This window comes from Etheostoma cragini, chromosome 2 (genome assembly GCF_013103735.1).
Source record: "Etheostoma cragini isolate CJK2018 chromosome 2, CSU_Ecrag_1.0, whole genome shotgun sequence".
Taxonomy (NCBI): Eukaryota; Metazoa; Chordata; class Actinopteri; order Perciformes; family Percidae; genus Etheostoma; species Etheostoma cragini.
In genome coordinates this window covers 23,306,782-23,318,784 of record NC_048408.1, presented here as the reverse complement: position 1 = coordinate 23,318,784, position 12,003 = coordinate 23,306,782, and the positions used below count along the sequence as shown (strand labels likewise).

The 12,003-nt window shown below is 41.1% G+C and overlaps 2 protein-coding genes across 2 annotated transcripts; one reads left to right on the top strand and one right to left on the bottom strand.

The window, feature by feature from the left end:
• Positions 1 to 22: 22 nt before the first annotated feature.
• Positions 23 to 3,558, top strand: tk1 (thymidine kinase 1, soluble). The gene is made up of 7 exons (XM_034860010.1): positions 23 to 265; positions 468 to 499; positions 933 to 1,046; positions 1,802 to 1,895; positions 2,062 to 2,151; positions 2,444 to 2,563; positions 2,926 to 3,558. Exons 1-7 carry the CDS (start codon positions 200 to 202, stop codon positions 3,103 to 3,105), a joined length of 696 nt encoding a protein of 231 aa, XP_034715901.1. The 5' UTR covers positions 23 to 199; the 3' UTR covers positions 3,106 to 3,558.
• Positions 3,559 to 3,763: 205 nt separating this feature from the next.
• Positions 3,764 to 11,718, bottom strand: syngr2b (synaptogyrin 2b). Its single transcript, XM_034859998.1, has 4 exons — positions 11,469 to 11,718; positions 7,620 to 7,857; positions 6,279 to 6,415; positions 3,764 to 6,139 (listed from the first exon to the last, which is right to left on the bottom strand). The coding sequence occupies exons 1-4, from the start codon at positions 11,577 to 11,579 to the stop codon at positions 5,879 to 5,881; spliced, it is 747 nt and encodes a 248-aa protein (XP_034715889.1). The 5' UTR covers positions 11,580 to 11,718; the 3' UTR covers positions 3,764 to 5,878.
• Positions 11,719 to 12,003: the final 285 nt, after the last annotated feature.

The following is a 12,003-nucleotide window of genomic DNA, read 5'->3' as shown; positions in this document are numbered from 1 at the left end:
TGGTTCAAAGAGTCACGTGACACTACACCCATTGGTTGAGTTTTAGTTAAAGCAGTTCCACATCACTAGCGCGCCATATTTAACGTTTTGCTTCAGGAGGGCCTTTCTTCTGGGATGAGATTAGTAATATATGTGTTATTTATGTGACTTTTATTTTATTTTAACTTAATTATTTACATCATAGCGCCTTTAATTCAAAATGGACTGTGTGGACTTTCCAAGAGTTCTGCCTAATTCACCGAGGAAAGCACGGGGACAAATTCAGGTTCGTACCTGGTTTAAGTTGACTTAAAAACGTGAATGTCTAAATATCCTCCCCTCAACCCCTGAAGCTTTGCTAAGTCAAGCTATCTCAAAAAACAGGACACAGTATTGCTAACAGTTTGTGTCTATTTAAAGGAATTATGTGAACGGTAGTTGACTTTCAGCTTTTGTCGTTCCCGACTAACCCTGTTTGTTATTTTTAGGTTATCTTTGGACCGATGTTTTCAGGCAAAAGGTGAGTTATTTATTCCCAAACATGAAAACAGCACGCCTCTTTGCATGTGTAGATAGCTGCTGTTATTCATATTCACTGTTTAAAGTTATGTTCAAACAGTATTCCGCTCAGACTTCAACATCCCGCCAAATGTCCTCCATTGTTTACTCGGCTCCCATCTATCAAATCTATATAAACCGTTTAAACATCCATGCTATAGCTAAACCATATGTTGTAAAGGGTACAGTTGTTAAGAAGTATACTTTATAACGTTATATACGTTATATAACACATTTTGGATCACTTCACACCGACATTGCACATTGTACTAAAACAACATTACATAGGAAGCCTGAACATGGTCTCATTCTTAGAGGGGCACTGCCACATAAGTGACTATTGTATTTTTAATGTACTTGATGCGTTTTCACTGATTTGCATTTCAAATTTGCAGCACTGAGCTGATGCGAAGAGTGCGCCGTTTCCAGATAGCTCAGTACAACTGCTTGGTGATCAAATATGCCAAAGACATACGTTATTCTGACAAAGGCATGGCCACACATGACAGGTAATTGTTCCCCGTTTTGATATACTAGTTTTATTCGCCAAATTACTCAGATTAAAAGAAATATACCCATCTTGTGTTTGGTGATTTGGTAATGAAGGAAGCAACCTTGCTTATTAGTGTAGTTTTAAATTTGTGTAAACCTGCAATTTTCTTACAATAAGAAATAAAAAAGTGTCTGTTACTGTAAACATTAAATAATATATTTTTGCACATACAAAGAGTGAAATAGAGATGAAAAGAAGAAGCTGAGGTGGATTTGCTGAAATGATATCTACAAGTAATGTTACAGCATTTAAGAAGAAGACATGTTATTGAGCCCCAGGGAGGGAATTACATGTTTACACTGTTGATATTACACACACACATGCACAGACAGGACCTATGAGATATGTCAGAGTGAGGGAGATGTACTGGCACCTCTCCAGCTACCAGTCCACAGTCAGTACTTGGTCCGTACCGGGACATGAGCTGGCAACCAAGCAAAGTCCCTACGAACCCCCCTTAATTATCTTCTTGTCTAAAAGAGTACACTGTTTAAAGGACACTTAATTATGAATTGAACAAAATCAGGACTAGTAGTAGTAGTTCCTTTTGATGTGTTATATCATGTTTTCACTATCTGACCCCTGAAAGCCAACAAAAGAAGACTTTGGAAATAATTTCCAAAGTATTTATAAAATACATTTTAAACATTTGGCAATACACATTTCCTTTTTGAAAATATTTTTTCCCCCTCTATCCTTTCCATCTTTTAGGAGCACAATGGAAGCTGTGCCAGCCAATTGTCTGGAAGATGTGCGGTCTCTGGCATTACAAGTCTGTGTCATTGGAATTGATGAAGGACAGTTTGTAAGTGTGTGTGTGTGTGTGTGTGTGTAAATATATGTGTGTGTGTATATTTTATTTGCCCTAAGCAAGTTCACCTCCATAGAGACTATTGACCAGTATGTCTTACTCTGCACCAACAAACAAATTCCTCACTAACTAAATCTGTGTTTCCTGTTTGTTATTGTAGTTTCCAGACACAGTGGAATTTTGTGAACAGATGGCCAATTTAGGGAAGACAGTTATTGTGGCTGCTTTGGATGGAACCTTCCAGAGAAAGGTGAGTAGTTGTTTATTTCCACATGTGAATACTGGCAAAAGCTCACAGTTCAAGCTGACAAACAGACACTGTGTGGATGCTGCCAGGGCGGTAGAGCTCCTATGTGGGTATAGTTGCGAGAAAATGTCCAAGACAAGTGCATTTTTAAGGAAGGACTCACAATCTGCAGAAGCAGCACTTTGACGGACAGTACAATGGGCTCAGTGTTGTTCTGTCCTTTTTTTAATGCAATTGTAATTCCATCCATTTCATTGTACTGACTGCTTTTCTGCTGTCCTTTGCATTCCTGTAGGCTTTTGGAAACATCCTGAATCTGGTCCCTCTGGCGGAGAGCGTGGTGAAACTCCATGCTGTTTGCATGCAGTGTTACAAAGAAGCTGCCTACACCAAGAGGATAGGGGCAGAGAAGGAGGTGAGGAGGCAAACCTTAGAAAAGTATTCAATATAAACCATGAAGTGTTTCAGAACACTTTTCTGGGTCAGACAAATAACTATATAATTTTTTTTGAAAAAGATCTCTTCTGTAGCTGCTGACAAAAAACTCCCACCAATCACTGCCTCGCAGCCAGCTCGGAAAGAACCAATGAAATAGCTCCTTGCCCCACTACACCTAGTCTACCCTACTGTGTACGAGCCTGAGCTCAATACATTGCAGTAGTCATGGCGTTTGCTTACCGGTGAATGAGACCTGAAGTAAAATGCGGCCCTTTCTCCGCTCTGAAGCAGTGGTGCTGCCTTTCTTCTATCAAATTCTCATGTTTCTCTGTCCCACAGGTGGAAGTGATTGGTGGAGCTGACAAGTATCAGGCGGTGTGTAGAAAGTGTTATGGGGGTCTGATGGTGGACAAGGAGAACAATGCTCCCTTCAGGAAAGAAACTCCACAACATGTTCTCGCAGGAAAACTCATGGACTCCGCTGTTCCCAGAAAGCTTTTCTCCTCTCTCCATTTCTGAGCACAATAAGACTAGTTGCAGAAGTTGAATATAAATCCCTGAATCAAATGAGACCGAGAGAAGAGCAGTGGAAGGCAAATGGGATTATCTAACATATTGGTTAGATAGACTTTCCTGGTATTTTAGTGTTTGTATTTGGTGTCTGATTGGTGGGTATGTTTTATTTTATGTATGTTTTGACAATGACAAAGCACTTGATAACCCTGAAATTTAGTGAACCAACTAATAACGCACTGTTATAGGATTCACTACATTGTGGTTAATACCTGTTTCTTTAAACATCATCTAAGTTTTAAATTATTTTTGTTGTATAGGTCATGTATGAATGCAGTATTTTATGCTGACATACAAATGGAAGGTGTGACTCATGTCTCATCATGTATGGCAGGACAGGAGTAGTAATTAGTAAAAATGTAAGTTCAAATTGTACATTTTAATAAACATGACAGGGTATCCTTTTCCCCAATTTTAACACTTACTGTGCATGGTTTTTAACTATGAGCTATGTAATCTAATGCCCAGCATGCTACTGAGGACCAAAATAACCTGTTCAAATCCTGGAAGCCTTGGCTGTGCAGCGAGCTGACTGGTTGTATAAGTACATGTAGTGTACTATATGTATTACTGCAGTACATGAATGCAACAATATCCTGAACAACCTGTGAATGGTTTTATTCTATGAACAAAAGGTCTCCAGTAAATCATTGTTTGTGCTTCTGACACTGTGACATGAAATTAACAGAAAGACAAAAACATACTTGGAAACAACAGAAAAACAATCAAGCCAACCAAAGCCTGACCACTATTTTGTGCCAGTTTTTATAAATCCTATTATAGTCTCACATGTAAAGCGTAGACCTTAAAGAAATATAAATCACTCTTGCAAAATATCAAGTTAATTCACTTTGCAAATAAAATATGTATTGCATATTAGATATTACATGTAAGTCTTGCAATAATATTTTGTGATATTAAATTTAAAGACACAACTGTCAGCTGATTGATTTTAAATGAATGCCTAGTGGCAAAGATCAAGCAGGCATGGCAGCAAGGACAGTTGTGTTGCACAGCTGTTACACCTAAATATAACTTGAATCATGGCACATTTCCTTCCCAAAAATTAAATTTCTTTCATAAATGACAAGTCAACAGCAGTGTTTTTGCATATGTGTGCATGCATGCATGCCTTCAGTAAGTTATGCACTTGTTTTCTTCATTTTTAATCAGCAATGTCTTTATACTACAAATGTATTCGATATGGTACCACAAAACGTTTGTGTTTAATAAATATATCCACATTCAGTTTGTGGTCTTGCCATTTGCAGATCTCAAGTAAGTTTACACCCGAGCAACAATTGTCAAAATCTGACCTGGGGCTTAGCTTTGAGTGTCACTTTAGCTACAACAGCCATAACTGGAGCCCGATAAGGCAGCTGAGGTGTTAAACTGACAAACGTAGCACTGTCAGGCACAAAGCAACAAAGTAAACTATTGCAGTCTTTCTAAAGACAAGTGTTTGATTCTCATTGTTGCAGTCTCGGGTGTTAATCTGTCAGTGGTCAAGACATCAGTGTTCAGAAAACTAAATGTCACAAATACTTTGAAGGAAGTGTGTGGTCACTCTGGTTCGCAGGCTGAAGAGAGAGTCTTGTTTCTGGTAGTTACTCTTCATTGTGCGGGCAGGCCGGATGGATAGGCCTGTTCAATAAGTGCATAGTTATCTACCTGCTCCCCCCTCCTGTCTATCTGAATGTTAGCTACAAGTTGAAAGGGCAACACCACCTATGAACTTCCAATAAATGCCTCTACAGATTCGCACATGTAACCCACTTTCACCAACAATTCATTTTTGAAAATTTGTTGCATCTGCCATGGTCACAGTAAAAGTAATGGAGGGGATTTCATGGTTTCTTAAGTCACCATTGACAAATTTAGCTTCAAGTCTTAAAAACCATAGCTAATTGGGACGGCGAACACAGGGGCATTCTTACTGGCGCGCAAAGATTGCAAATCTTTCTTTCATGGGTGATTTTACATTTTTATGCTTATATGGCTAAGAAACATGACTGCGTAATCAGTACAGAACCCACGTTTGTTTTCAAAAAACTAAATCAAAGGGGGCCATTTGGCTTCATAGTGATCTTTTCCCACTGTGCTCTACTCCCACAAAATCACCTGTTAATTTTATACATCTGACACTGTTTAAAGGTCCTCAAGATAAACTAGTTCAAATAAGAAAAGAAAGTCAGGCTCATACGACCATAAAAATGGCAGCTTTGCAGTGAAATCTATGTACAAATGCACACTCAGGTTCTAACAGGAAGGAAAGAGGAGGCGAACACATTAGGGGATGGCTTCTTTCACTCTCATTAGAGACATCACAGGTATTCTTCACACATTTCTGTGACCTTTGACCTCCTGGGTACATTCTATCTACCTCCCCCCTTCTTGATCAGCCCATTTGAGGTATAAAAGTTGCATCTTTGCACACATGTCTAAGGTCAGATTAACCAATCATCAGCACTAATCTTTACAGTCAGCGTGATGTCTTAAAATCTGACCACAGACCATTTGACGTAAATAGCAGCGTGCCTCATCTCTTGCTTGCAGTTGCACTGCTCAGGCTCTTAAATCGGACACTTGGAAAAGAACGTTAAATCAAGTGTAAATCCACATCAATATGATGTAGCTCTGGGTCTGTGCAGTGTAACTACAATCAGTGTACCAACAGATGATCTCCACCACCACTTCGTCCATGTGACCTGCCTTTGTCTCAGTAGCTAGGCGGCTGGTAGCCCGCGTCTGCTGGCGGCTGGGAGTTCGGGGTGAAGGGAGGCTGCTGGTGCATGTCGGGCACACTGCCGGGATAGGCTGTGTAAGTGGTGGGGGCGTAGGGGGTGGGGTTGTAAGAGGTGGGGGCGTAGGTCGGAGGGTAGGGGGTGTGGTGATCTGGTGGCGCCTCTGTGTAGGTTGGGATGGAAACTTCATTAACACCGCGGCGAAAACGGCTGAGGGCAAAGTAGGTAAGGATTCCCTGCAGAAGGAAATCAAAATGTCAATCAAATGTCAAAGGTTATACTTATTTTTATCTTATCTTTCTTGCCCAGAGTGAGACGAGAAGAAAAATCTGAGCAGTTTCTTTATGAAAAAAAAACAATTATAGTCCGGCTCACCCAAGTGGCGATAGAGAAGAACGAGAAGGCTACAGCGGCTCGTGCAGCGTCCTCTGGGATTCCATTGACATCATGAGTTTTAGCCCACTGACTGGCCAACAGGCAGAAACACACAAACCACAGGAAGCTCCACACCCCTAAAAAATATAGAGCAATAGATGCACATCACACACACACACACACACACACACACACACACACACGATTGTTTTGTTCTCACTGCATGAAAAAATATGAAAAGTGCTTAGCTCAAAACCCTGATACGAAACGAAAATTGCTGTGAAAAACAACGTCAAAAGAATACAAAGGGCTCTCCTATTGCCATCTGCTTTTTAAACTACCACTTCTTTGTTTCCTTGAAGAATGGCTGACTGTGAACAGTGTCATGTACAGCTGATGAATGTTTAACTTCATCACAATCTGTGATGTCATCTGCTGCTCCCTCAACCTTGTGCTATGATAAATAATACATGTTATGTTCTGTCAGGAAAACAGCCAGCAGTCTGTTGCACATTACGCCAATACTCAGAGGCTGTCTGTAGAAATAAAACATTTACATATTATTAGATTAGCATTCATTTTCTCTTATAGCTCTGTTTTTGGTTTCTACCAACTCCTATGTGAAATATCTGGATCTTTAGCTGTAAAATGCTCCACAATATTCACAAAATTATTCAAAAAACATAAAAATTTGTAGGCTGTAAACCCCCAAAAATGACCCAACGAGCTAAGGGAAACTGCAGAGTAGAATGATAATTATCTGTGGGTTATCACTATAAGCGACACCTTTCACATTAAACAAAGTCATTTGATCCAGTGTTGTTATAGGCTAAAAATATTGATTAATCCGCAGTTTTCCCTCTATGTTGATTTTGTCCTGCCACGGCAAAATTTCTGCCGCCACGGTATCAGAAATAGGAACGCACAATGTAGTCACGGTTGCCTTTTAAATTATCCTGCCGACATAATGCCCCCCCCCCCCCCCCCCCCCCCCCCCCCCCCCCCCCCCCCCCCCCCCCCCCCCCCCCCCCCCCCTTGGCTGCCACTCACATTATAATTTAACAAGTACAGCTACTGGGCCCGTCCAGTTTAACTTGACATACTGTTGTGTTGATGTAGTTTATTGTCAAAACGTTTGCTTTCTTCCGAGTCAACTAGTAAACAAAAAGCTCAACCAAAAACTTCACAGCGTTCTGATTGGCCATTGTTCAACTTGTCACTTCTGTCAGCTCATCGTCCTGACCTGCCCCCACTGCCCAAAAAAAATGTCCTAAAGAAAACACTGGTGCAGCTATTAAGCTCTTACGAAACACATAAAATCCCTTTAACAATCCTGCTCACCTGAGAATCCCAGGTCTGCCATGACAGCGTACTTCCTTTCCTGTGCGCTGCTCATAAAAGGCAAGTAAACGTCCAACATCAGGAAGGCCACACAGGCCAGGAAGGCGATCACCCCGATGCCAGTAGCGTAATGACATGCCGAGTCGTTCTGGTTAAAGATGCACTTGACCTCGACACTTAGGGGAGTGTTGACGTATCCCTCTGTCGCGATGGTAGCAAATACCACCAGCGCAAATATCTACATTGAATCAGAGAAAAGAAGAAGGTGGCCTTCAATCATTTGGAAATACACAAGAAGAAAGTGTCTTGTTCAAAAGGAACATTGAACTGGCTTTTCAAGTTTAATCAACTTCACGTTACATACTTTACATTCCTGTCAATCATTCTGGTTTTGAGATTGATTTCCTACCTCTCAGGCGGTTGTTGGTTTGAAAGCCCAGTATGGAAATCTACAAGCAGAGAACTTAAATCATACTAAAAAATAAGTTATCCACTTTATAATAATCATCATCTTATGGAAATTCTAACTCATTCTAACTGTGACCATTTGGAAATCTCTTTCATGGTGGCGCAGTCAAAGAAACACAAACATCTGGGAATGCTTCTAAAAGCACTCAATCAGGAGCTCAGTGACCTTTATGAAAACGTGAATTCAGCTAGAGTTTACTGTTTCTTGAACGCACTGACGAGAGAATTGCAACACTTAAAAGTCTTGATCATGTGACAAAAAAAGCTTGATTAAAAAAGTTAAGCTTGTGCTCGAGCTCGTGTCTACTGAAAGCAAACTTTACAGAAAAGAGAACTACATTCATCAGACTCAAATAATAGTCTTGAAAGAACCTTTATCTATTTCTACTTTAACAAACTGGCCAACACATGCAATCATTACATAAGACAGTGACATCATTACGTGTTTTCATAAACAGTCTTCTTATTGCCGACACTTGAAATACTCTGGTGCTCATCACAGTGTGTTTATAAAGTGGAAAGTACCATCCCGTGGTCTGTCGCTGTCTCCTCTGGTTACCCACCTATCCATGTGACCTACTTCTGAGTGCAGCTGCCTGCCATGTGACTCCAGAGATGCCTACAACTCCACTAACAACTCTCATAATGAGATCTGGGAGGAGGATAGAGAGGGACTGTTTAACGGGTGGGAAGGACGACGAGGTGAGAGGGCAGTGCAGAGAGATATAGGCCGCAATCGTGCTGATAGGCTGAGACAAACAAAGTACAGAAAACTAGCTGAAGATATTAGGGAAGTGAATGTAACTGGTGTTGCAGACTGATGTTCCTACATACATGGACAGATGGAAAGTGTTTGCGTTGAGTAACAAGCAGCCCATATCTACTTACAGTACGTTCTTTTTGGAGCTTGTTGCTTTGCTCTGTCAGATGTCATTACACAGCAGAAATAACACGGACGCCCTCCGTTTGATGACTCGTGTTTACACATTAACTAAAATGCTTCCAGGCGTGCACTATTTGGCAAAAATATACATTTTCATTGCCATATTTAACAGGCAGGACAGCAGGTTTTCATCATTCTGGTTCAACACCTTAAATGACCAAAAGCCACAGTACAGAGCCTTTCCTTGTTCCAAGAGCAGGTGTGGTGCATTATGGGACATGTAGGCATGCTTACATAGTGAATAATGCTCTATTGTGTCCTACTTGCTGGCTTGTTGAAGGAAGATTAAAATCACCAGATATATATTGTGATCTAGCCAGTGGGAATTTTAGATTAAATTAGCACAGCTGCAATAAAGTGTATGTGTGTGTGTCTCAACAGGGGAGATCATTGGTACACATCACCAAGAATAAAAACGAGGTTTAATCGGGAAGGGGGTATCACCTTACCTGACCATCAGCCCTTGTTTACCAGTGACACACTCATAATCTCACACTGTTTCCAAAACACATGAACATTCAGCAGCTGGGGCTACCAAGGGCACAGCATCCAGGGTCTCTCACCCACCTACACTTTACCCTCCCTGCATGTATCCAAAATGCTACATCCCTGGGCCTAATTAAAAAACTCCTGAAACACCACCTGTTTACCACAGCCTACAACCTCTAACTCTTTAAAGCGTCCATATTATGCTCCTTTTCAGGTTTTCAATGTATTTTGAGGTTGTAAAAGAATAGGTTTACACGGTTTCATTTTCAAAAAACACCATATTTTTGTTGTACCGCACATTGCTGCAGGTCCTGTTTTCACCCTGTGTGTTTGGGACTCTGTTTTAGCTACAGAGTGAGACATCTCACTTCTATACTATCTTTGTTGGGATACACATGCGCAATAGCTAGGTAGTGATCACATCAGCTAGATAACTCTTTCTCCAACTTTGGTCAGTACAAGGCAAGCATAACTTGGAGACTTCTTCTAAACGAGGGCGCACTGCAGAACAGAGACATGTAAGTAGTTTTTTTGGAGATTCTGGTGAACCAGTGGGTGTTGTAGCAGTGTTTACCATTGAGAACAAGCCAGCATGCTAGCACTAGCATGAGCTATGGTTAGCCACCTCATCTCGGCTAGTTACGTAGAAAGCCGTGCTGATGTTGAACAGCTCACCTAGAGCCTGAAGGCGGAGGATACTCAGAAACCTGTATCTCACTCAAAACAGCATGGAGAGTTTTTTTTCTCCAAGTTTTTATGCGTATGGAAGCACCAGGAACAAGAAAATAAAATCCCAGAAAAAGTGATTGTTTTCATAATATGGGCACTTTTAAGTGTCCTCGGGTTTCTTGAAAGGCACTTTATAAATAGAAGTTGTTATAATTATTAGAAGTAGTAGTATTATTACACTGCTCCTGTATGTGCATTAGCTAGAGGCTGGACAATTAGCCTAGTTTACGCCTCATAAACCAAGTAAAATGAAAATCAACCTAGTCTCTGTAACAAGACATGAGACGTAGGGGACGAAAGCACTCATCCAATAAAACTCCCTCTAAATGAGGATCCAAGTCTTAATAGTTCACCGAGGAGCTGTTTAAAGACAGTTCTGTATAACCAAATCTTAAAATTCCATAAATCATAAATCAGCAGGGTTAGACATCATTATATTTGATAGTATAACCTGTTTGGTTGAGATTCATTTTGGACTTTCCAGATCAGTCTCCTAACCAAAGAAACCAAATTTTTCCCACAAGATTTGCCTAGCAACAGGTGATCAGCAGCTACCCATAGACTTCCTTGGTACTTGACAACCCCTTTTTCTGCAAATACACTTTGTCTCTCAAATCTCTTTATGATAACACCTATTAATTTGATTGTCTTGTGTCCATTTTAGGAAAAAGTAGCCTAATGTCTTATAATCAGTCTTAAGAAGTTACAATGAATGCCCATTTCTTGGTTTGCACCTTGTTCCACAGAATGACTTCTGTACTAGTTTCACTTCATGGATGAGGTCTAAGATGTATCTGTTATGTTCAAAATCCCCCGAATAAATCCCCAAAACAATGAATGTAATCATCTGGTGAGCACAGCTCTAGTGTTACAGACAGATCACACAAATCACAGATTACAAATCCTATAAAAGTGAGTGTTTGGCTTCTATCTCAGTGTGTCTGGCATTTTTAGGCCTGTCTTGTCCTCTGACAACAGCAGTGTTGACCTGTGCTGTCGCCAAGCTGCTGTCACACACCAGCTGCGTGCAACATGACGCGCCGCAGAGACGCTGTGTAGTAGCCTGTTGTTCTGGCCAACACAAATGTAAATATATCATTTAACCGCAGTACAGAGGCAGTTTACGCGCTCCAGGCCAAGCGCACCTGCTCCCAGACCACGTTGGACATGATTTTGATCTCTTTTTGACCTTTAAGCTCCGGATTTCACAGTCCACTCACCCAACTAAGTATCCGCACGATGGGTTGCGGTTGTCGGACAAACGTGAAGAAGTCGAAGCCTCCTCCGGCGAGCGAAGCCCCGTACGCACTTGCACCGCCCGTCTCCTCCATGTCCAGCAGATCCTATGCTGCTCACAGTGTGATTTGAATCAACAACCTGACAGGAACCAGTTGAACTTAACTTAGCTGTTGCCACCTCCTGCCGTGCTGCTACACCCAACGAACGAAGACGAGAGCCACCCAGAGGAGCTGCGCGTCAGAGGGGCGGGGTTGACCGGTAGCAGTCAGGAAACCAGGACACATGATCATGACTGACTGTTATTTCAACACCACAAATATTTTTGAGCTAGACACCAATCATAATAAAACGCGAGAGAAAGACGCGGCAGCACATTAAAATATGTTTATTTAAACAACAGCCAGGGTCACACAACTTGTTCACCCACATCCATTTCAATCAATTGTATTTTTCAGGTGCACTCATAAAAAAAGAATACGATTTCCGTTATATGTAGTCGTCATATTTATATATATA

Bases quoted from the DNA above. Each gene is read 5' to 3' on its own strand.
- tk1 (XM_034860010.1), top strand. From the start codon at position 200: ATGGACTGTGTGGACTTTCCAAGAGTTCTGCCTAATTCACCGAGGAAA. The intron at 500-932 runs GTGAGTTATTTA...TCAAATTTGCAG, and splicing joins CCGATGTTTTCAGGCAAAAG to CACTGAGCTGATGCGAAGAG. The intron at 1,896-2,061 runs GTAAGTGTGTGT...TTGTTATTGTAG, and splicing joins GAATTGATGAAGGACAGTTT to TTTCCAGACACAGTGGAATT.
- syngr2b (XM_034859998.1), bottom strand. From the start codon at position 11,579: ATGGAGGAGACGGGCGGTGCAAGTGCGTACGGGGCTTCGCTCGCCGGA. The intron at 6,416-7,619 runs GTGAGCAGGATT...TATATTTTTTAG, and splicing joins GGCAGACCTGGGATTCTCAG to GGGTGTGGAGCTTCCTGTGG. The intron at 6,140-6,278 runs GTGAGCCGGACT...TTCCTTCTGCAG, and splicing joins TCTTCTCTATCGCCACTTGG to GGAATCCTTACCTACTTTGC.